The sequence below is a fragment of the Patiria miniata genome, unplaced genomic scaffold, assembly GCF_015706575.1.
Source record: "Patiria miniata isolate m_02_andy unplaced genomic scaffold, ASM1570657v1 HiC_scaffold_9, whole genome shotgun sequence".
In the NCBI taxonomy this organism is placed as follows: Eukaryota; Metazoa; Echinodermata; class Asteroidea; order Valvatida; family Asterinidae; genus Patiria; species Patiria miniata.
Window position 1 is genome coordinate 6,334,840 of NW_024037076.1, and position 24,081 is coordinate 6,358,920.

The window sequence follows — 24,081 nt, forward strand, 5'->3', positions numbered from 1 at the left end:
CCAATGAACAGACGGGGCTGTGGAAGGTCGTTTGATTGTCATCAACACGTGCACCGCCATTTGAAGACATCACCTGATCACGTCTATGCCGAGGAATCGTTGCCGTGTCGCGGGTGACGTGAGCATGGTTGAGAATATTTTGTGTCAAGATGCCGCTTGTTCCACGAGAATCAAAACTTTCTCAGTTTTTGTGACCTTAGCATTACTATTCTGCTTGATGCCGATGGTTCCGTCGCGGTGCAAGCACATCGCAGGTCGACCTGAAGCTGCCCTTTGTCTTCGTATAGTGTCATAACATTAAATAAAGGGATTTTCATGAATATTTGTACAATCCAGACTTCTTAAAGTCAATAAAAATGTTCACACAAGTCAATCATAGTTCGATTACAAGGTCACAAGTAACAGGGGATGAACAATGACAAAGGAGTTTGATAATCACAGCTCATCTGAATAGCTGGCTACTTGACTTGACACAGGGTTGAAATCCAGTCCCTATCTGAGTCTAACAAGTATATTGAAATCTAAGCTAGTGCATTAGGAATTCAACCTGATATACTAAAATGAGTGGTCTGATTATTTGATCAATGAAATACTGAAAATGTCCTTTGCTTTACTTAAAATTAAACTTCTCGGCAAATTTTCTGCATTGAAAGAGAAGCTGTGCCATACCCAGGTGCACATTCAGTGCAGCTCTGTCCCCCGATGCCTGGTTTGCAGCTACATTGACCCAGGTCATCACACGCATTGTCCAGGGAGTAATCAAGATCACAGGTACAAGGGGTGCAGCCAGTACCTGCTCAAATCAACAACATGAAAATGTATTTACGTGAAGATGCCATTACGTCAAGATGAAGATGCTATTACATTGCATTATTATGCAAATAATTAGTGTTTATGAGTGCAATGGTGAGAATATTTTTATGAGTTAAAAGATTGAATGTTCCATTCAACGAGGTGAAGCCGAGTTGATTGGAACATTCAATCTTTCATCAAATGAAAATATTCTCACCATTCCACGAATGCAAAACATTCATTATTTGTATATCTTTGTCAAGTATATCTTGTCATTCGATTGGAGGATAAAACTTTAAGAACAAACAAAGCTCACAAAATTGTATCATATCCACTACTTTTTTTCTAGCTTTTTCAAGGCTAACAAAGGTTTAAAAATTAAATCATTGACAATAATGAAAATTAACATTGTAAGTTCTTAAAACAATGTCAAAAAATCATCAAGGCAACTGCATCAACTTCAAAGGCAAGTTTGTAATGCTATAACGCATGATAAATGTCTAAATAGCGCAAAGATCTATAGCGCCAAGATCCGCTGCGCGTCTTAGCGTGCGCGCAGCGTGCAATAGATCAAAAGGGATGGGACGAAAATGCATGGTGAATGGAACCAAAAATGCACAGTTATGACATAGGCCGTGCAATGGTTCAATTAATGAATGCCGCGTGACCTACAATCCTCCAATCAAATGAGAAAGATTTACTTGGGTGTTATATAAGGTAATACAATTATGCATTTGCATAAGTTTTGATGAGCGAGGAAAGCACGATAATAAGTAGTCTAAAATTAAACATATTTAAAAACCCATGTAAAAGCTGTAAAGAAAAAAAAACCCAGTAAGAATGACTGGTTTGATTTGTTAGTAACTAGAAGTGAATGCAATACTCAATAAACCCAAAGGGATTCAAGTTGTCGACCTCCCCGTGGTGAATCCTGTTAACTGGCGCAAGTCAGGCGAACGACAACTACCAGAGTTAGTAGAACTTACATCAATCAACTTCTTACCACTCGTCTACACTCGTCTACACGATGGATCGTCAGCCACAACAGACTAGAACCAACCCGCAGCACGTGCCCTCATCAGGGCAGGCACCTGCGGATGCCGTACGGGCTGGTATCTCCCTGCTGCAGCTGAATGTAGAGGGCCTAACCAAGGCCAAAATCACCATCATTGAACATTTGATGCAGACCAACAAAGTCAGTGTTGTCCTGTTGCAAGAGACCCATATGAGCGACAGCTCTCGTCTTAAGATCCCTGGATATACCTTAGCAGCTTACACTGAAAGCGACATCCATGGGATCGCCACTTTTGTGCGGAATTCGGCCAAGTGGAAAGCAGTAGCAGCCTCTGCCTCCGATTCTGACCTGGAATGGACAGCAACTCAGGTGGAAGGTGTGACTGTAATTAACGTCTACAAGCCACCCCGAACCAGACTACTAGTAGACTCCATCCCAACATTTGATCAGCCCTGCATGTACGCTGGAGATTTCAACTGTCAGAGCACGACGTGGGGTTACCGCACGACTACCCTAGATGGTTCTGCTCTCGAAGACTGGGCCTCAGCCTCTGGTGTCCACCTTCTGTATGACTCGAAAGAGCCCGACAGCTTTCGCTCTGGTCGATGGAACACAACATCTAACCCTGACCTAGCCTTTGTCAACCTGAATGGTCCGTCCCCACACCGTTCAGTTTTGGACCCTTTCCCCAAGTCACAGCATAGACCATCACTCATCATTCCGGATAACCCTGTTGTGCCAATCTCTTCCAGACCCGTAAAGCAATGGAACTTCAGAAAGGCCAACTGGAATCAGTTCAGAGAACTGGTTGAGTCTGGGACAGACACCCTCCCTCTTCCTACTAACGGGAATTTGGACAAAGCCTACTCTGCCTTCTGCAAACTTCTAATCGACTCGGCTAAGCATGCTGTCCCTCGTGGATTTCGTCGCAGCTACATACCGGCTTGGGATGAAGAGTGTGATAGATGTTACAATGCATTTATACATTCTGACAGTGATGAAAAGAGTGCCACACTGGCCACAGAGCTGACAAAATGCCTAGATCAGAAGCGGAGGGAACGCTGGGAAGAGACAGTCCAAGGCATTGATTTCACCCATTCTAGCAGGCTGGCTTGGATGACCCTTAACCGTCTCACTGGCCGCAGCTCCCGTCCGAAGCATTGCCCTGTCACAGCAAACTCCATCGCACATCAGCTGCCTGCTAATGGCAACTTTGAGAATGCAGACAAAGACCACGCCCGGATTGTCAAACAGGAAACTTCAAGACTCTGGAATGCTCCAGGCGTAGATGGCTTCCTTTCCAAACCCTTCACATCTGCTGAGCTCGCACTGGTTGTCTCCCAACTAAAATGTGGGAAAGCCCAGGGCCCGGATAACATCTTCCCAGAATTTCTAAAGCACTGTGGTCCCAAGAGCCTGGACTGGCTCCGTGAGTTTTACTCGACCTGCCTCACTGGATTGCACATCCCGAAGATCTGGAGGAAATCTACTGTTATAGCCCTCCTGAAACCCAACAAGCCAGCAGATAATCCCAAGAGCTACAGACCAATCTCACTCCTGTGCGTGCCATTCAAGCTTCTCGAAAGGCTCCTTCTGGCCCGACTCAACCCAGTGGTTGATCCCCAACTTCCGGATGAGCAAGCAGGCTTCCGTCATGGTCGGTGTACCACCCATCAGATTGTCAAGCTTACCAATGATATCGAGGTGAGTTTTGAAAAATGCAACAAGGCAGGCGCTGTTCTAGTGGATCTCACTGCAGCTTATGACACAGTGTGGCATCATGGCTTGACACTAAAGCTTCTCCGCACCATTCCAGACCGCCACCTAGTGCGGTTCCTCGCAACAATTCTTGCGAACCGCAGCTTTGTAGCCAAGACCAGCGATGGACAAAGTAGCCGACCACGTCGCCTACGGAATGGGGTGCCCCAGGGATCAGTTCTGTCTCCCATGCTCTTCAATATCTACATCAGCGACCTACCTTGCACAGCTTCACGGCAGTATGGCTATGCAGACGACCTGGCATTGCTGTATACTGATAGGAACTGGAACAAAGTAGAGAATGCGCTTACGGCTGACATGGAGCTACTTACAGACTACCTCAAGAAGTGGAGACTCAAGCTGAGCGTTGCCAAGACTACTGCAACTGCCTTTCATCTCAACACCAAGGAAGCCAATCGACAGATGACTGTTCTTCATAACGGGACTCCCCTACCGAACAACCCCCACCCAACTTACCTTGGAGTGATACTGGACAGACAGCTGACATACAGACAGCACCTCGAAGCCCTACGAGCAAAAGTGTCGGCAAGGAACAACTTGTTGCGTCGCCTGGCTGGTACATCATGGGGTGCATCAACATCCACCCTTCGCACAGGAGCTCTAGCCCTGGTTTACAGCTCTGCTGAATATGCTGCGCAAGCGTGGTGCAGGAGTACCCACACCAGAAAGCTGGACTGTGTACTAAATGACACCATGCGGCTCATCACTAGATGTCTCCGTCCTACACCCACAGATCTCCTCCCAGTCCTCGCTGGAATCGCACCACCAAGGCTACGCCGCGAGAATCTGACAGACAAGCTCACAACCAAATCCCTTGCCGATGATGACCACCTTCTTCACAAAATTACGACAGAATCCCAGGACCTAGGTGGCCAACGCCTCCGATCGCGTCGACCTTTCTCCCGACATGCAGCCGCCCTCAGCAGATCCGACTTTAGCCTAATACAAGAGTGGGAAAAGGGCTGGGAAGGGACGGTTCGCCCAAGGCAGTTCACTGTTCCCCCTGGCACCAAAGCTCCTGCTGGCTCGGAACTACCCCGGAGGAAGTGGGTTACACTGAACCGGCTGCGAACTGGGGTTGGGAGATTCAATGCCAACATGCACCGCTGGAAACTCCGGGATTCACCGGCATGCACCTGTGGTGCAGATGAGCAGACGGCAGATCATATATTATACCACTGCCCCGACCTCCAACCTCCTGACGGGATGACTGATCTGTCGTGCCCAAAAGACGCACAAATCAACTGGCTTACGCAGCTCCAAGAAATAGCCTGATGTACAGTACTACTAACTCACACGAAAGAAGAAGAAGAAGAAGAAGAATAAACCCAAACTACCACAAATTCATTAAATCCAAACTTTCTTTTGCTACATTAGGGAGGTTTTAAGTTACACATTTTGCTCAACGCGTACGTTGAAATATGCTGACAGAAATTTAAGCATAAGAGTTTCATATAAACTTTGTAAAATGCTGAATGGGATATTTTTCTTGTGACATTCACGCGCATACCATTACTTCATGTGGAGATAGCTAGATCTTGTTTTTGTTCTGAATGTCCCATTGATTTACTAAAGAGGGTGTAATTTTCTGGAAGTTCAAAATGTACGACTACAAATGAAACTCTTCACATAGTTAATGATATTAAACTTTTTATTTCCATCTACATACCTGTGAACAGCCCATAATGTTCTGTCAAGCATGCGTCACATTTGGCACCCATCACGTTCACATGGCAGTCACAGGCTCCCGTAGTCTCATGGCATGACGGTGTGATAGCACCATTGATGTCACAGCCACATGCTGAAATATGAAAGAGTAAGAAATCTGTGACACTTACTCTCAATCAGAAGTCACGTTTTTACGCACTGTGGAACTTTCGTGAAATGTGTCATAATGACCCATAACTGAAATGTTGCACAAAGTCAAATGTTGTGCTATTGCACAATAAAATGTGATGAAGTGGAGTCATGCCATTGCATACAGTATTGTGAAATGGGCTGTTGAATAACAGATCAATTTTCATAATGACAAAAGCTATTTTCTTAGATCTGCCAAGAACATGAATAATTCACGTCTCCATAGATTTCATGAAGTTGTATGGGAAAATATTTCAAATGGTCTGAGGCACTTACGTGTGCAGCCTGCCACTGTGTCGTAACCATAGTGATACGCTGCGCAGTAGTCACATGACTGTGAGGTCACGCCTTCAATGCACTGGCATTGGCCACTGTACGAGTCGCACGCTGTACCTGGCACAGTTCCAGCATCATTACACGAACAAGCTAAGACCAGAGGGAAAAATACAAAAAGCAGAATAAGTTGTCAGAAGAACTGAGTTAAAACAAATCAAATAAAAGCAAAGTAATCAAATGTTAGTTGTTACTATGAGGACATTACCATTTGAAACCTACTCTTAATCTTTACTTTCCTTTTAAATATTTTCATGGTGGCACTGACAATCCTTTTTACACCCATGCTACATACTCATGCTACATATTTAATCAGTGTAGAATCCATACAACCATACAGTGCTAAGTTGGTTTGGGGTGGTACAGGGAGTAATAGGCAGGGCAGTTTAAGGTGCTACAGGGACTAATAATGGGTTATCCAGATTAATATTAAAATCACATATTTTTATATAAATCTTACCGACAGCTCCGTTGTAAACTTCGGCCATTATGGAGAACTCATACTGTGAGCATTCCCCTGAATCCACTGTCAGGCCAGGCCTGGCTATGACAGCTGCCTCCCAACAGGATGTCATGACCTCTCGGGTCAGGTTAGAGGTCATGTCAGAGGTGAAGACATCCAGGTCATCCAATACAGGAAGCAAGACCACCTGGAGAACAACGAAGATGGTTGAACCACATGGCTATGATCTTATGTTCCTTACCAAATCTCACCGCCATATTTTGGGAAAATTCAATATTGTAACTCTGATTTACAAATGTACATGTGGGAAAAAACAATAAAAAAGATCAAAAAGATGCGATATTCAGACAAATTTGTACTCACCGAATCCAGAAGAATGATAGCATTCTCGCCTCCATCAGACAGACCAATTTCAACTGAGATATTGTACTGGCTTGCTGCATTCAGACAGGCTGAGCCAAACCGCAGTGCACCTGAAAGGTCAACGAAGGGATTTGTCCTCTCAAAATGATTTTGGAGTAATACATATCCAAAAATATCTTGTTGCTAAAAGGTCCCGTTTTAAAGTCTTTGTTCGATAGAAATGTTTGGGAAAAATTACACATCTTTTTCTTTGTCTTTCATTTTTGTGTTTCAATGTGTGAATGTTACATCCATATCAAACATTTATATATTTGCCGAGTAAAGTTGATAGAATTGTATTTTGAATGCTGTTTGCTGGTCTCTGAGGCTGAGGGCCGGCAGCCTAGTGTCATCTTTGCACCTATCCCACTGCCTGACTGACTGTCACTTGTGACTTGGACTGGTTGTAGGCTGGTGAAGAGAACCGGGCAGTGCTATTGTATAGGATAACCACATAATGCCAACGAATGAGCTAACTCCAGCATATTGTGAAAAGATTTCCAGTGAATAGCTATTCTTAATCTGAATCAATCAAATATAATTTGTGCACTTATTGTAAGACTTATTCTCAAGTACGTTATTTGGACAGTCTAATTTCTCAAAGTCAAGCACAAATCAATAACGAAAACTGCAAATAAAATGTTCACGGTGAACATTTACCTCCAACTCCAGCTGCAGGTATGTTCGATGGCAGAGCTATGGTGTCACCAGACTGCGTGGTCCCCTGGCACTCATAGGCCGTGGGTGCTTGCTGGTCCAACGCAATGCGAACATTTGGGAAATTAGCAGCACTCTATAGATAATTGGAACAATAAAAGAATTGAAGAGTTTATATCAAAAACGTGATAAACACCATTTTTTTCCCTTTTAGAATCCCACTTTCTCCTGTCTGCCCAAAGTCAGTTTTGACGGCTGTTCTACAGTTCAACACAATTTAAGAATACAATAAAGCGAAAAATGTAGTTTAGAAACAGCTGTCATACTGTTTTATTCTTTAAAGTTTAATAACTGTGCACATTTTCTGTTTTAAAAGAAAATTACATATCGCATTCTGGAAATAAACTCTTCAATTGCTGAGCCAAATGTCAGTTTGCGATAAAATGCAAGTGACTTGATCCTAGTACAGCAAGAATGAGACTGACTCAGGCACATTTGTGGCTCGATTTGACTCAACCTTGTTGACCACATGATTTAAATTGACTCAAGTCACTGCCTTAGAAGGACTCGCTCGAGTGTCCAAATGTACTGACTGATTGTATCACTGCAATGTACACGTCAGGTATGTAGAATACAGTTACTCCGTCCTATGATTACCTCATATCTCAGCACCATTTCATAGGCCTGTGTGCGGGGAATGTTCACATCAGTGAATGTGACTATAGTTGAAATGGGGACAGCTAGAAAGCCTCTGCCTGTGTGCCTGGCAGTGTCGGTATCGGTAGGTCTCTCCTCAATGGTAACATCCTACAAACAAAATGGATTAATCAATGTCCATGACAGAGCCAATTAACCACGACATCTAGCGATTCAGAGAAATGATCCCAAACTCGTAGTGTTGATCTCCTTGACCATTAATAGATGATGGTTGTATAAGATTTCTTCAAGTAAAAAAAAAATATCTGATTTGCAATGTCCGTGACGCTATAATCTAGAATCCCAAAATGTGGGTCAAGAAATTGGGCTCAGATATTCAGAACTGACAACCTCCAAATTCCAAAATCAGTTTTCCTAAAGCCAGAAATCCGTATTTTTATTCCAAAATCAGTATTTTTTCAAAACTGATGAATAATGCTTACCAAAAGAAGCCTATGTATAAAACTGCCGTTACACGTTAGTTCTACAAGTAGTACTAGTATAGGCTAGCCAAAAGTAATGGCATAATTTTAAAAATGCTTCATTTATGTTCCTATTTAGGCCCCCCCAAAATAGTAGGTCAGTCGAACATTTTTTTTTGGGGGGGGGGCCAATTTTTTTTGGTGCTGATTGAATGGGTTATTCAATTAAATGCAAATTTCAGCATGAGTCCACTTAATTGTGTACCTGACCACATCTTGATAAACCCAAAAGTTAAATTGTGAGAATTTTGTTGTTGAAAACATAAGATTAAGCATCATCATTATTATTAACAAAACCAAATTCATGTCTGTCAGAAAATTCTTTTCTCCTTTTTCAACTTTTGAGCCAAGCTGGCAACAAAACACTGATGCCGCATAAGATGTATGCGGCAATTCTCTTGCGATATTCGCCCTTTGCACGCTTCCGCCATAAGCATGCAGAGCCTTGATCTGGCAACTTTACACAATAAATATACTGATTCCCGTGTCGGGGTTCAGTGATTCCCATGTATGCATGGAATCACTGAACCGGCTATATATATTGTGTAAAGTTGCCAGATCGAGGCTCTGCATGCTTATGGCGGAAGCATGCAAAGAGCGAATTAGGTCCTATGTTAGCTTCAGAAATATACGACTAGCGCAATGGCTCAATTTTTGAGGACTAAAATACTGTACTCAAAAATTCCTGTGTGTAGTATTTACACAAAAGCAGCCAATTTCCAAGGTATGTTTGTGTGAACATTTCATATTCTACTTTAGAACGATCTTCCCAATCATAATCATTTTGTGGAAAATGCATTTTCGAGCCCAAATGGGCGCATTCTCTCAAATGTATTCCTTTAAAGGACATATCAAATAAAAGCACAAGAGTAACAAGTCTCACCTTATCCGCCGATGCCAGCTCCCCCTCATACGTCAACCCATCCAGCTTAGGCACATAGTAACCCGTCACGGTCAGATTGCAGGCCCGGCCGGCAATGTTAGGCCTGCATGTACAAGCCCCGGTGGTCCCATCACACTGACCACTCAGAGAAGCTCCTATGTCACAGCTGCATAGGGAGCAGCCATCAGGATTGGCTGTATCTAGGTTGTAGCTACCGGCCTGCAAATTAAAGAGACCATGTAAAAGAATTTGGTTTAAACAGATTCCAAAAATGACTCCCACCCATGAGCCACACCCATGACTCACACCCATGAGCCCCACTCATGGGCCACACCCATGAGCCCCACTCATGAGCCCCACTCATGAGCCACACCCATGAGCCCCACTCATGAGCCACACCCATGACACACACCCATGAGCCCCACTCATGAGCCCCACTCATGGGCCACACCCATGAGCCCCACTCATGAGCCCCACTCATGAGCCACACCCATGAGCCCCACTCATGAGCCACACCCATGACACACACCCATGAGCCCCACTCATGAGCCCCACTCATGGGCCACACCCATGAGCCCCACTCATGAGCCACACCCATGACACACACCCATGAGCCCCACTCATGAGCCCCACTCATGGGCCACACCCATGAGCCCCACTCATGAGCCCCACTCATGGGCCACACCCATGAGCCCCACTCATGAGCCCCACTCATGAGCCACACCCATGAGCCCCACTCATGAGCCACACCCATGACACACACCCATGAGCCCCACTCATGAGCCACACCCATGGGCCACACCCATGAGTCGCACCTATGACCCAGACCCTGGAGCACACATACTGGAATTTGTATCCTTGTGGAGTCATTTCTTTGTTCTCGTGTACTAAAATTTGAGAGTTTGAAAGTGTACTTTCAAAATGCTCCTATTTTAATCAGCATTAATTTCCTGGGCTGAAATTTGGACTTAAAATCCCTTACATAAAATACTTCAATTTGGGATATATCTATTTCTATTTGGGATATAATCCATATATCTATTTTGTGATAACCTTGTGGAGACGTATTCACCAATAGAATTTCCCTGTGGAGACGTACACAATGCTTTGTTCCCTATTATGAACATGTCTCCACAGGGTACCGTGTACCAGATCCACACCCATGAACCACACTCATGACTCATTCCGTTGGTAAACACCTGTGAACACATGAGTCCCATCTGCATGTCTTGGCCATGAGCTAATCTCACACGATTCCTGCCTTCCCATCATACCTTGCAGGTGTCGCATCTGCTGCCCTCTACATTACTCTTGCAGATGCACTGCCCGGTGACTTTGTCACAGAAGTTGGTGGAGCCCAGGGAACCGATAGGGTCACAGTCACACGCTATAATTAGGGTGCAAGACCATGGCATTGTTCAGCATGAGGTAGCAGAAATACAACAAATTGCTTCCCTCAAGTTCTCAACACTACATAAATATGTACCTAAAACAAATTTCATACAAACAACCCGATTTTGAAACACTTGAACACAAATCTAAGAGAGGTATACTAACAATGTTGTTATGTTGGCATTATGTTGAATAAACTTGTGGGTCAAATCGATCTCTAACATTCTCTTTAAATTTTCAAAATGTATGGCGGAATAAAAAATATAGGTTTTTATGGGTTATGCTTTCAAAATAAGAGGCTCCCAAGTGTAGTGGAAAAATGTTTTTGTTTTGTTTTAAAGATTTCGTTGTGATCCCTGCGTTATACTCACGTTGGCAACCGACTGGATTCAGACCGTTCAGATTGAAGAACGTGTCTTTGCATTCATCGCAGTGTGCATTCTGCACGTTCAGCTTGCACGTACAGTTCCCGTCTATTTCGTTGCAGATTGTGTTGGGTTGTGTGCCATTCACATCACACATACATGCTGCAAAGGGACACAAGTACGTAAAATTAGTATCATGTACTAACAAGGATTTTCTAATTGCTTTGATTGCAGGTTCTTGAAATTTAAAAAAGCAATAAAGAGAAAATAAAAGAATCACAAAAGATTTTAATGCATATAGTTATTACAAGTCTGTAAACCAAAAGGCAAGAAACATGCCACTGAAATAAGTTGTTAGTTTATTATTTCTGCTCACATGTTCTTTATGATTGCTTGTATTTTGGTCTATTTTACACTTTTACTAAATTTTACGAACAGCGATACAAGTTCAATGTACTTCACTACATGAGATATCCAACATGGGTTTGTGGAACAGCCAATGAATGGTTCACACATACCAAAGAATTATGAGCAAAACTAGACAAAAGCTAATTTCTAACTCATAATTTTCTTGCATTACCCTTATTTTGTGCTTTCAAGTGTAGAACTCATTAGACGTTTATCATGCTGCCACCATTTTAGTCATGCTCCCTGTATCCAATAACAGTACTGAATGACAATGTTTTTGTGCAAAAAGGAACCAGACTATTTTTCCTTCTAGCCTCGCTTTGGTTACGTTGATTTGACATGTTTGAATTGGAAAAATCAAGATGGCCGCAACATGATAATGGTCTATTGAAAACCAAACAGATTCCACATTGAGTCAGAACGGTGAAAAAGAACCCTCAAACCAGTGAAATGACACAAATTTGTTCAAGAAAGGTGTTAGGAGAATTGGAAGGGGTTTTATCCAAGTTAATGTGTTAGTTACTCACGCCAGCAATACTGACTACACGGGTAAGGTTCCGTGACATCTGTGTTAGGAACAAAACATGGCATTAAATTTGGTCAATGTTAGTATTGAATGCAAATTAAAGCAGTGATTTTTTTTCTAAAGAAAAATCTGAACACAAGATTAATGTCCACTCATGGGACACCTTAGTAATGTCAGAAGCATTGGGCCAGCTATTGTTCTCAACAATTGTCATATCGCTACAACATAATGGCATCCTGTTAGTCCAAAATCAGTCTGGTTCCCGATCTAATGATTCCCTGACATCACAGGTCTGGTACCTGCACAGAACGCAAAAGCAGCAATATTAGGGACACCCTGCCCTGACTGAGTGCATATTTGAGGTACAACACCTTCATGGGCTCAACACACAGATACTGAGCCAGAATGAACTGATGTAATCCAAATCACAGGATTGATGACAGACATGATAAAATTTTTGATGTTAACCCCTTGACGCTGGTATTGTTCGGCCACGGGCAGCTGCACATTGGGTGGAATGTGTACGTGCAGGCATTCAGCCGTTGTCTATAAATGGATGCACTATGCACAGTATGCAGCAGGAATGCGGCAATAGCAGTCCCCCAGCTTATCGGCTTTTGTCGAGCTGCGTCTATCGCTGTCAGCCGGCGTTAAAGGGAATGTACATCATTGGCTTTTGCTGTTATTTTTAAAAATGAACTATTTGAGGGGTTAGTATAATAGATCAAATATTGTTACACTGACATGTTTGAAGTTTTGTGTTCGAAAATGCTGGAAAAGCCAAGAAAAACAAAAACGTTCAAGTAGTCTGGTTCCCTGACTCCACTAAAGATGAAATGGATCAATTTATAGATGCCGGAAAATTGTTAGGTCAGGGAACCAGTCTAGCTGGCCTGCACCCGTTCATGAACAAGTAACCAATAGCAAACAACATTTTGACTGAACAAAATGGTAAGTTTGGAGCAGTAGTTGAAAAATAGTTAGGTTTTTCCAACGGTGGTCGGCCGACCACCGTTGGAAGTTTATACAAAAATTCTGTTTTCTTGAAAATGACTTCACACCAGGTGCCATAATTTTACAGCATGCTTTACACTGTCATTAACCAACATCCTAGTAAGGTATTTCGTAAAAACTTGGTAGTTTTATTTGTCGATGTTTGCAAATGTTGTATATTCCCTTTAAGGGGTTAAATGCAACCATTAAACCTATCAGAACTCAACCCATCAAACCCCAAAGCCATATTTTGTTGAATCAAAGTCAGAAATATGTGAGTGCAGTTTCCCATATGGTGTTGGAATTTGCCAGGATGTGTATGGTTCCTAGTAAATCATGCTAGGGAGTTCGGGTTTTAATACACCCAGAAACACCCAGTAATAAGATCAATGACACTTTCTGAATTTTTGGCATTTTGTAAATTTCGGGAACAGTTTGGAACATTTTCAGTAGCAATTCCTTCTTGTACAATTCCAGAAGGAATTGCTAACTGACCAATCAGCTGGTCACATGATACTGACAACCACCTGATCTAAGAATCATTAGATATCATTACAATAATCAGGTTTTGGAAACCAGACTAGATACGTTTGCTTATTATTAATGAATTTTAAAAAGAATTAGTGCTGGGTCACAAACGAACGAGGAATGTTATGTGATCATTAGTATGGGTTTTAACCTTTGTCCTTCACATGGTTAACAAGCACTGGACAATGCTGGATGCTTTCCAAGATGGTGATAAAAAAAAATTCACAAGCTCGGGGTGAATCTTTAACCCATGATCTCCTACTTTACATATCAATGCAAAAATCCATCTTTGGGAGAATGGTATCTGAGTTGATGTAGTAATCAAGGCCTCACAAGTCCTCAAAAATGCATCCCAAGTTCTCCAGACTCAAGCAAAGTCACAAGCCATTCAAATGACCAGTAACAGCAGCAGTATCTGCTCAACCACTGTTGCTTGTGACTGGAGTTGTGACCGGACTTGTGACCGGACTTGTGACTGGAGTTGTGACTGGACTTGTGACCGGACTTGTGACCGGACTTGTGACCGGACTTGTGACCGGACTTGTGACCGGACTTGTGACCGGACTTGTGACCGGACTTGTGACCGGACTTGTGACCGGACTTGTGACCGGACTTGTGACCGGACTTGTGACCGGACTTGTGACCGGACTTGTGACCAGACTTGTGACCAGACTTGTGACCAGACTTGTGACTAGACTTATGACCAGACTTGTAACCAGACTTGTGATGGGACTTGTGGCCAGACATGTGACCAGACTTGTTATTTATGTTTGACAGGACCCGTGATGAATTTGTGATGGATTCGCCTACAACACTGTCCTGAGCCAAAAGCAAATGTCCATCATCATCTGTTATCACGATATGCCGCTTCCATTGCTTACCCACACATGTGTCGTTGTTTGCAGGGTCTGTATAGGGGTTCCTGAAGTAGTTGTCATTACAGCGTAGGCAATTGTCTCCACCTGTGTTCTCTGCACAGTCCTGACAGACCCCATGCCCCTTGGTGGCATCATAGATACAGCTAACAGCAAAGCCATTGCAGTCACACTCTGTCATTTGGTAGGAGAGAGTTTGAGGTAATAAAAGCACCTTTTGCTAACAGGGGACCAGTTGACCTGGCCCCTAACAAGTTTCAAACATCAGGTTTGTAACTGCTCAGTCACACACTATTAACCCCATTAATAACTAACTTTACAGTTAAAACAAAACTCAACCTAAGAGTTGACAAATTTCCCACAAATTTGTTCTACAATTCTACTCCATGTACGGACTCAAGCTCTGGTGTTTCTGATTAGCAGAGTGTGGGTTTGAGTCCCGGTCTTGACACTTGTGTCCTTCAGCAAGACACTTAACCATTATTGCTTCGTCCTTCGGATGGGACGTTAAGCCGTAGGTCCCGTGCGTTGTGTAATGCACGTAGCAGAACCCAGTAACACTTATCGCTATTAGAGAAGGGGTTTGCCCCAGTGTTTCTGGCAGAGGCTGCTTAATGCGCTGCAGCACCTTGTTAACCCTTATAAGGTGCTACATAAAGTAGGTCTCATATTTCAAATACGGTGAAATCTTGATAAGTCAAACCTCAAGGGAACAGGTTCAAAATTTGACTTCAGCAGAGTTTTGAGAAATCACAATCTAAACAAAATTCAGCCCCATTACCATACTCATTGTCTTCTCTTACTGTGTTAATTGCCAAAGGCTTCAATATCTCAAATTGAAAAACAGATCACCTATTGAATGCTATACTGGAACTTTTTCTAGTTCTATATAATTTTGATGACATACCTTCACATGCATTGGCTGTGTTTTGTCCTCTGACGGCCGCTTGCCAGGGTTTGTTGTTGAACAGTGGCAAGCAACGATCACAGTGACGGCCGGCGGTGTTGTGCTGACAGACACATTCAGATAAATCCTGTCAGGAACAAAAAAATGACCCATTTGATATTAGTAAGGGGGTCAGGGGCTGGAATAAAATACTTGACACTAAAATAAATGTAATGATCTTTGATTCTTAGTAGTGATCTTTGATTCACAAGTGGGCAATATTTGTTGCACTTTTGTTTAGCACCCCTTCAAGGCTCTGCTACACCTGTATGAAAAATCCACAATGGTTAACAAAACCCGAGTTTCTAGTATGAGAGAGGCCTGTAATAGATATATATGTTCATGACTATGAGCAATGTTTGCTGCAAAAAAAGTATACTTTTTAACCCTTTAGTCTCAAAAACACCCTGCCTATTACTCACTGTAGCGCCAGAAACCGCCCAAGCACTATGTGGTTGTATTGATTCTTCAGTGAATAAACACATTGTAATACAATGTAGTACAGGTGCTAATGGGTTGAAGGCCCTGGATATTTGCTTTTGCTGTAATTTTAAAGGGACACACCGTACTAAAATAACCGAAAAATAACTAAATACCTGTATAGGCCAACTTTTCTGGTCGATGTCTCATTGAAAAGAGAGTAAATTTTGTATTGCTAGCAATTTAGAAAAGGAACCTATTTCTTGGGATGAAACTCAAAAATAGCTAGGGAATGCAACTTGAAGTGGCTTGAATACAAAGACCTACCGCTCCCCTGCACTCCTCAGCATGGCCGAAGCACAAACACTGGCCGTTCACTTCCCAGTCAGCTACGGCAAAGTAGTTCCTAAAAGCCACCTCACTACCTGGTAGGCCCAGGGTGACACGGATGTTGGTGACAGTGAAGTAACGCGTGACTGAGTCCTGGGAGAAATCTGGGCCTAGCTGCTGAGCTGGATTGTATCGCACCTGATAACAACAACAAGATTCTAAATGATGTAAAATATGCCTTTAACTTAACAAATTCATTTGAAAAAAAAATTGGAATTATGAAGTTATATGATATAAACCTTAATAAACAACTGCATATTAAAGTTGTTTACAAGTGGTCTTTCACACATTCAATTTCTATCTCTGAAGGAAATTTCATTTGTATGTTTCATTCATACAGAAACTATTTTTATATTTTGGATGCTTTCAACCCTCTGAAAAAAACAACTGTTAGGCCAAAAAAAAAAATACTCCAGTCTCTGGTCAGCACGCGCGTCGATTTTAACCATGCGCGTCAACCTTTTTTTTCCCTTCAAATTAACACGGAAGCTACAACAGCGCCCTCTATTGCCGCACCTCCTAAAATTTTTGTACCAAGGAGCACCAAGGAATGGTGAAATTGCACCAAGGCAAATGATAGAGGGCACCAAGGCAAATTATGGAGAACACCAATGTATAATGAGGGCACAAAAAAGCAAAGTACCCACCTTGTCTGTACAATTCAAGCTTGAAAAAAAAAAAAACACCAAAAAAAAAAAAACCCCGCGTCGCCGCATCAATTCCGGAACTTCGGTCTGACCAGAGACCGATTTTTTTTGGGGGGGGGGGCCTTATTCTGGGTTGCTTTTGTACCCACGTATTGCACAAAAGATATGCCTAAATTAGTGTCAGCCGCAAATTTATATAGTAATTATTCTGTAACTAAACGCTGGCATATTTTTTTGTTTAATATGTGTTGTTCAAAAGTGAATAAGTTTTGTACATTGTATTGCTAGAAAAATAAGAATACAAAATCTATTTTGTTGGTAGACTCTAAAATAACATGGGCAGAACAATTTTAAGATTTCAAGACTACTTAAATGCATAAATTTGCATACTTATTATGTAAAAACGTTTAGTACAGTGCACCCTGAAAAGTTGCGTTACCTCTGTGTACAGCAAGTTGATTTGGCTAAAAGGACCAGTGGTTGGCGGACATGGAGCCGATATATCAACTGAAACGCCATATTTGATGCGGCAAATATTGTTTTAATTCAATGTCATTAAGGCAAGGATTACAAAATCATCGGGTGACCGGCAGAAGGGCATATGAGCATTCTGATGTGAAAAATCACTGTTCAAGAAATTGCATTGAAAGGCTAATGTTCCCCACGCGTATTAAAATCCAATGTTCTCCCATGCGTATTACGCTACGGCAAAATTTTTTTAAGTTGTCGTACGTATGAATAATAATTTTTGGAATTTGTGTCAATTTTCAAAGAAAAGGTTTAAATTTAATTCAAATACAGACTGTTTCTGCATATGCTCTTTTGCTGGAAAGATTTTGGTGATTACGCATTCGCGGGTTAAGGGGATGCCCTAGTGCCTGGCACACAACGACATACTCACTTTGTAGAATTCAGCCATATTTCATGTCTTTCCATTTAAGGGGGAATTTTTATTAAATAATCTGACACCTTGAAACACGGCCAAAAAATTCAATCATTACCATTAAAAGACAGGGGATATGAAGAGGGAGGCCATTTCGACCAATTACGTCCCTTTCACTTATTTGGCTGAATTGCATTACATTTAATTTGTTCTTATTTTTGCCAATGATTTCAGCATGCATCCAGCCGGCAATTATTTTGAATGGAAATACTCTCAATTGTTCAATCACAGTCAAGGGGAAATGAGATGGAAACAGCCATTATGCTACACACAACAAGCTGAAATGGTCCAACCATTGTTTGTACCAATGGAACAGTTAGTCTGTGACCTTGAATCCGATCATGTACAAATCTGAGCTGATGTGTTAAGGTAATACACAGAAGACTGAAACCTCTAAAAGATCTCTGGTCTTATTTTGAACTAAATAATGAATATCAATTGATAAAAAATAAATAAGACTAATTTAGCAAAACGAAATGACCTAATGTTTGGCAAGCATGCTTGGATGGAATACAAGTCTTGCACCCTCCCGTACGTGTACATGTACGTCTCAGTAAAGAATTATTAGGGCCTACTCATTTACACAACTTTGTATTTAAAATATAGGGGCCAATAGCACTCCGCACTAATGTTAAAAATAGAAGCAACTATGACCCGGATCTCAGAACTTCTCGTGTGAATATTATGCGCACGCTTGCAGCACCGTTTCTATGCGAATGTATGCGGCCAGATGTGCATGCATGTGCAAGCGTGATTGTTCGAAAGTTTGTCTGACATCCGAGGTATGCGCGCGTACAACGCGGAGCAAAATTGACGTCATTAGTGCAGAGTGCTATTTTATTTAGTTGCTGAGCACAGCCACAGAAAAACGAAAAGCACAGAAAAACAAACAATAAACGAATAAAAAGAACAGAAATTGTAATAAAGAGAAAAGAAATAAAATTGTAATTTAAAGGTTAAATATATGTATGTAACATTTGCTTTTGCTGTAATTTGCAGAAATGCATGGATATAGTATTTTTTAGTATTTTATAGCAAATAATGACTTGTGCCTGTTCACTGATATGTAACCGATTGCAAGTACATGTAAACATGGTAAAGTTACTGAATTTGGTCAATTGGGGGCAGTATTTGAAAATGAGCAGGTTTGTTTTTTCCAACGATGGTTCAGCTGAACCATCATTGGAAAATGATATAAAATTCCACTTTTCTTGAAAATTACAACACACCAGGTGCCATGACTTCACAGGATGCTTGAGATTATTTCCTTACACTACAGTCAAGTATGGTATTTCATAATAACTTGGTAGTTTTTAGTTTTGTTTTTTGATGTTTGCGAATGTTGTAGATTACCTCATTAGATGACAATGACAAATATATATTGGCAATATTATGAATTTGGGTGTGGGCAAATACCATCCAAAACAAGGCAACGCCTAAACCACCAATCAATATTGAAATCAACAAGCGGCATGCAATACTTATCAAAGCTCTGAAATTGCAGCAATTGACCAATTAATTATAATCAAACAGACAACAGGTGCATTGATAACTCGTGGACTGTACTCAGAAACTAGTGGGTGTGGTACCAAACGCTTGTATGACATCATGTCTATGTGTTCAGAAATTTGTGTCAAGGGACATAAATCAATCCTTTTCATTTGTAAAGCTAAAAGCCAGAAGCGTGCTCAGGTTTGGCAGGCAATAACAATTATTTATTAAATTTCTGAGGCTAGTTGTAACAGGTGCTATGGATGCATAATTGCAAGTGCATTCACAATGCTGACTACACTGCCTGGAAAATACAATGGTCTGCAGTTATTCAATTCAGGACTAAAAATAAAATATAATAGCCAGCACAGACAATTAATGTTTTGATGACGCATTTTGGTGGATTTTATTGGGACGAATGCCAAAAAACTTGCATGCAGCTGTGATTATTTTTTCTTGTGAAATAAACTGAATATTTCTCAACAACTTTTTTGTATTAAATAAATATTTTTTTAAACAAGTCATATATTCTGTAAAAGAATTATATTGACAACACAGAGAGTTTAATTGAAATGCTGCAAATGAAATTGTAGAAATACTACTTGGTAAAAAAAGGAGAAACTTAAAGTGAATTGGCCTAAAATTACTTACAGTTTCACCCTCCCTCTCTCCATGGCAAATTCAGGCACACCATCACAGCAGTCAATCCAGTTACTGTTTTTACAGTTAAGAATTCCCTAGTTAATTTGATATAGCCATGCTTTGACTGGAGGTGATTGATATGCCAGCTGTACCTACCAGTTACTTCTTTGTCTGTTGATGGAATTTGACTAGTCACAATGTTTGCACAAATGTGATCCGTCTGTTTTTTACTAGTCTGTAGGCCTATACAACTGCATGGCAGGGAAAGTGGAAGAAAGTTTTGACTGTCTGTGACTGATCAAACAATTTAATATTAAGCACTATCTACATGTGTGCTCAGAAAATTTACATACTGGCCGCTCTACATGTATGAGATTTGGCTTGTTAGACTTAACTTTATGAACTAATGAATTAAATCCAAAGACTTACCTCCTGAATATTACTATTGGGGATTTCTGTTGAGGCATCTCCAACAACGTATATCTCCTCACATATAGGAAGGTAACTTATAACACCTTCCACAGTGGGAACAGTAGGAAAAGTCTGGCTGCAGCTGACGGCATAGTACTGCAGGGGTAACCATGAGGTCCTCCCAAAATCGGTGTTCTTCTCAATGAAGAGAGACTGGGGCCGCGGGCTGCGGAAGGCAAGTGATGTCCCCTGGAAAAGAAAACTGTCTCCGAGTGTCAGCGTCAACTGAACATCCCGGGCCCCGTTCTCCGACTGCCACCACGTAGTCAGGTCGGGCCGCGAGATGAAGAACGAGGTGACCGAGTCATAGAGGGCGGTGTTCGGATGCGCATTTTGAGGGTTGGCGGCGTCGCAGGTCCTGCGCTCGTGGGTGTCTCCACTAGAGCTGGAGAACAGGAGCTCGTAGTCCATTGGTGGAGTGCCGCATGTGGAACTGACGGCAAGCGTCCTGTTAGGCAAATCCTGGATGAGATCAATGAAGGGTGGGTAGCATGCTTTGTTCTGACAATTGGGCGTGTCTTGGGCCGACACTCTGGTAGTATGGATGCAGCAATGGTGGGTTAAGCAAAACAGCAGCACCATCCATAAGATTTCAGCACACGGGCTCATTTTGAGAGTTCAAGTGTCCTTGCACCTGTCATTAATTCAGAAGGTCTTTGATCAGAGAAGCACAACTTGTTGATAAATATCTTGATATTTCAGCTTTTGGTAGTTGGTGGCGATGACTCACAAGCGAGTTCCATTATGCCCTGGATGTATAAAAAATTCAAATGAATATAAGTGTATTATGGATGAGCTCCATGTTTTAGTGTGTAAATAATTTGGTACCATCACTCCCAACTTATACAATACAGAATAGGACAAGGATCTAAAACCAAACACCAAATTATTTTGACACAATTCTAAGTACTAGGTAAGAGCTGATGTGTATAGACTTATCCATTATAAATATCACCAGGGAATTTGTTTGTCAAAGTGAACATAGCTTGAATGTTGAATTTGGCCATTTTCTCTACAATCTTACCCACAAAATTTGAATATCAATTTTAATTTTGTCCTTTTTTTCTCCAGAATTATTCTTTGCTATGTTACAGGGGCATACATACAATTTGTCTTGTATGACACCCTTACACACAGTAATCCATGCACCAAGCTGATCTATATTGCTCAAATGTGGTCGATACAATGGTCCTTTGAAAAACAGGGGGTCACAGAAAAAAAAGGTCATTATCCCACCCTGAGTAGACCCTTGTACTTGAACAAAAATGTTTGGTTTTAGTCAATTTCAAACTAAAAACAGGAAAAGTTTACCAACAAGCACGGTAATGTCTAAATCTACATAAAGGTGATATATATTTTGATTCAGATGTAAAAGAAAATATTAAGATGTTTATTCACTAGAATAGGCCTTCAATTATACTCTGATTTTATGTTCATATTCATGAATAATCCACATTGTTTTGTGGCTTATCATAAGAACTGGATACAAGACTGCCTTAAAAGTACACTTTCGTCTGGAGACCTACAAATCTTAGTGAATATTGTTTTCTAGCCATATATTTTAAAGGTTTTGGTCCTACATTTAAAGAGAAAATGTTGAAAAACTCTGTTTGTTTACACCCCGTGCAGAAGAGATTTTTGTCTTGACTGTATAATATTTCAAGCGGTGCATAAACTGCCAGATGTTTGGTAAATGGTAAAAATAAGACTGGCACGGCATAAAACGCATAAATTACATATGACAATTCACTGTTTGATATCAGGTCCATGCAAGTTTCAAACTTGCACATATGGCAATCTCAAGCAGCGCACACGTTTGAGGTACAGAGACATGTCTGACTGGAATTACAACAATTAAGCACTCCAACAGTTTGCGTTTTAAGGACCAAATTTTTGTTCCCTGAAATTCCTTGATGCTGTAATTGAATGGAAACACCAAATTTTCAAGACATAGTTTTGTGAACATTCATACTCTACTTTTAACTGATTTTCCCAACTAATATCCTATGCTAAACGCATTTTGAGCCCGTCGGTACAAAAATATGTCTGACTGGATTTACAATAATTTAGCAATCCAACAGCTTGATTTTTAAAGACCAAATTTTTGTTCCCCGAAATTCCCTGACGCTGTAATTGAATGAAAACACCAAATTTTCAAGACATAGTTTTGTGAACATTCACACTCTACTTTTAACTGATTTTCCCAACTAATATCCTATTCTAAATGCATTTTGAGCCCGTCGGGTGCATTGTCTCGATTGTGCTCCTTGAAATTCTAACACTTTTCCATTTTTTCCTTCTACTTTGCCCAATATTTGTAACCAACAACTTGTACTTAACAACCAATATCCCCGGAGGAATGAAAACAAATCATAACTCATCCAGCAAACTTCAAACTACATGTACACGTACATGTACTTTTCCCACAAAACAAAATTAGACGTGACACATTGTTTATTTCACAGGTAGCTATGCCAAACATATCCAATATGCAACTGGGCCAGGCATTGGAATTCGACAGTTAGCCTTGTCAGTTGATCACCATAGCAACAGGTTGCAACACAATGTCTGCAACCATGGTCACGGTGGGGCAGCGTCCCCGGCAACCGCACTAGGGGGCAATAAACTGGATTTACTCCATTTTAAAAGATTGTGGTATATGGTGGTGGTTTCACTTTCAAAGTTTTTATGCTTCATTTATTTTTCATTGTGTAAGGAAAAATGCACAGTAATGTACTGAACTGAATGGTTGACCCAATACAGTAAGTTGGTTGCTGAATACAATATGCTTTTATGCAGGGAGAAATACAGGAAGTCATTTGTCATAAATAAATACCTGTGCCCTTGATATTATTGGGAAAAAAAGCCCAGTTCTAGCACAGTAAAACACCATGGTTCCTCCAAATCTGTTTTTAACTGTGGAGAATTCGAATTTAGCACCGGCATTTTTGCTTGTGAGTGGTTACACCAGTATGAAAATGAAGACATGTTTTCAAATGCAAAAGTGTTTCCAGATGTGTATAGGGCTTACAAGTAAAGAGCAATTAAAATGGAAAATAAAGAATTTGGAGGGAATTGTTTTAGTCTTTATTGTTGGGCAGATAGGGGAAATTATACAAGCACAGGCATTTGGCACACAGTCAGAGTATGTCACACGAAAGATATCTGACTAAAGACATGTAGCATAACAAGAAATTTTCATTTTTTTTCAAAAGGCTGCCATTGCTTGTTAATCTACCTATATTTTTTTCACAGGACAAATCTGTGATGGCCCTATAGCCAAATATCTTTCTCATGACATACTCTGACTGTGTGCCAAATTCCATGCTTGTATCATCAAAGGCACAATTCCATCACCTACATATATCTGCCGTACTATTAAAGATGATTCCCGTGCTCTTTTCCAGTTTCATCACAAAAAATAGATTCTAGATTTTTTTCTAGCAATACAAAAGTTAATCACTTTTGAATGAGACCTTGAATGAAAAAAATTGGACTATGTTTAGTTTAAATTATCACTTTACGATTTAGATAATTTGTCCATTCTTGCGGGGGCTAGGCTAGTTCCCGCCCCACGATCAATATCAATAACGTACATGTTTGGACTGGGAGCCAGTCTTCTCGCACAACGCATCTGTTTGTGCCCAAAACAAAACCTTTTTTGCAGAAGTCCAAAAAAAAAAAG

The 24,081-nt window shown here is 41.1% G+C and overlaps 1 protein-coding gene across 4 annotated transcripts in view; it reads right to left on the reverse strand.

The window, feature by feature from the left end:
- The window catches only part of LOC119720836 (laminin subunit gamma-1-like), a 50,486-nt gene that overhangs the window by 24,613 nt on the left and 1,792 nt on the right, over positions 1-24,081 (reverse strand). For 3 of the 4 annotated variants that reach the window (XM_038190691.1, XM_038190690.1, XM_038190689.1), the window contains exons 2-15: positions 20,355-21,145; positions 16,140-16,340; positions 15,354-15,480; positions 14,453-14,620; positions 11,123-11,278; positions 10,634-10,746; positions 9,360-9,578; positions 7,956-8,105; positions 7,302-7,434; positions 6,603-6,712; positions 6,237-6,426; positions 5,720-5,869; positions 5,256-5,387; positions 670-793 (exon numbers count right to left, since the gene is read on the reverse strand). In XM_038190691.1, coding sequence (XP_038046619.1) covers positions 670-793; positions 5,256-5,387; positions 5,720-5,869; positions 6,237-6,426; positions 6,603-6,712; positions 7,302-7,434; positions 7,956-8,105; positions 9,360-9,578; positions 10,634-10,746; positions 11,123-11,278; positions 14,453-14,620; positions 15,354-15,480; positions 16,140-16,340; positions 20,355-21,005 — 2,624 coding nt within the window. In that variant the 5' untranslated portion in view covers positions 21,006-21,145. Of the gene's footprint in view, positions 1-669; positions 794-5,255; positions 5,388-5,719; positions 5,870-6,236; positions 6,427-6,602; positions 6,713-7,301; positions 7,435-7,955; positions 8,106-9,359; positions 9,579-10,633; positions 10,747-11,122; positions 11,279-12,051; positions 12,086-14,452; positions 14,621-15,353; positions 15,481-16,139; positions 16,341-20,354; positions 21,146-24,081 lie in introns of those variants that run through there. The other variant, XM_038190692.1, reaches the window with a different exon arrangement.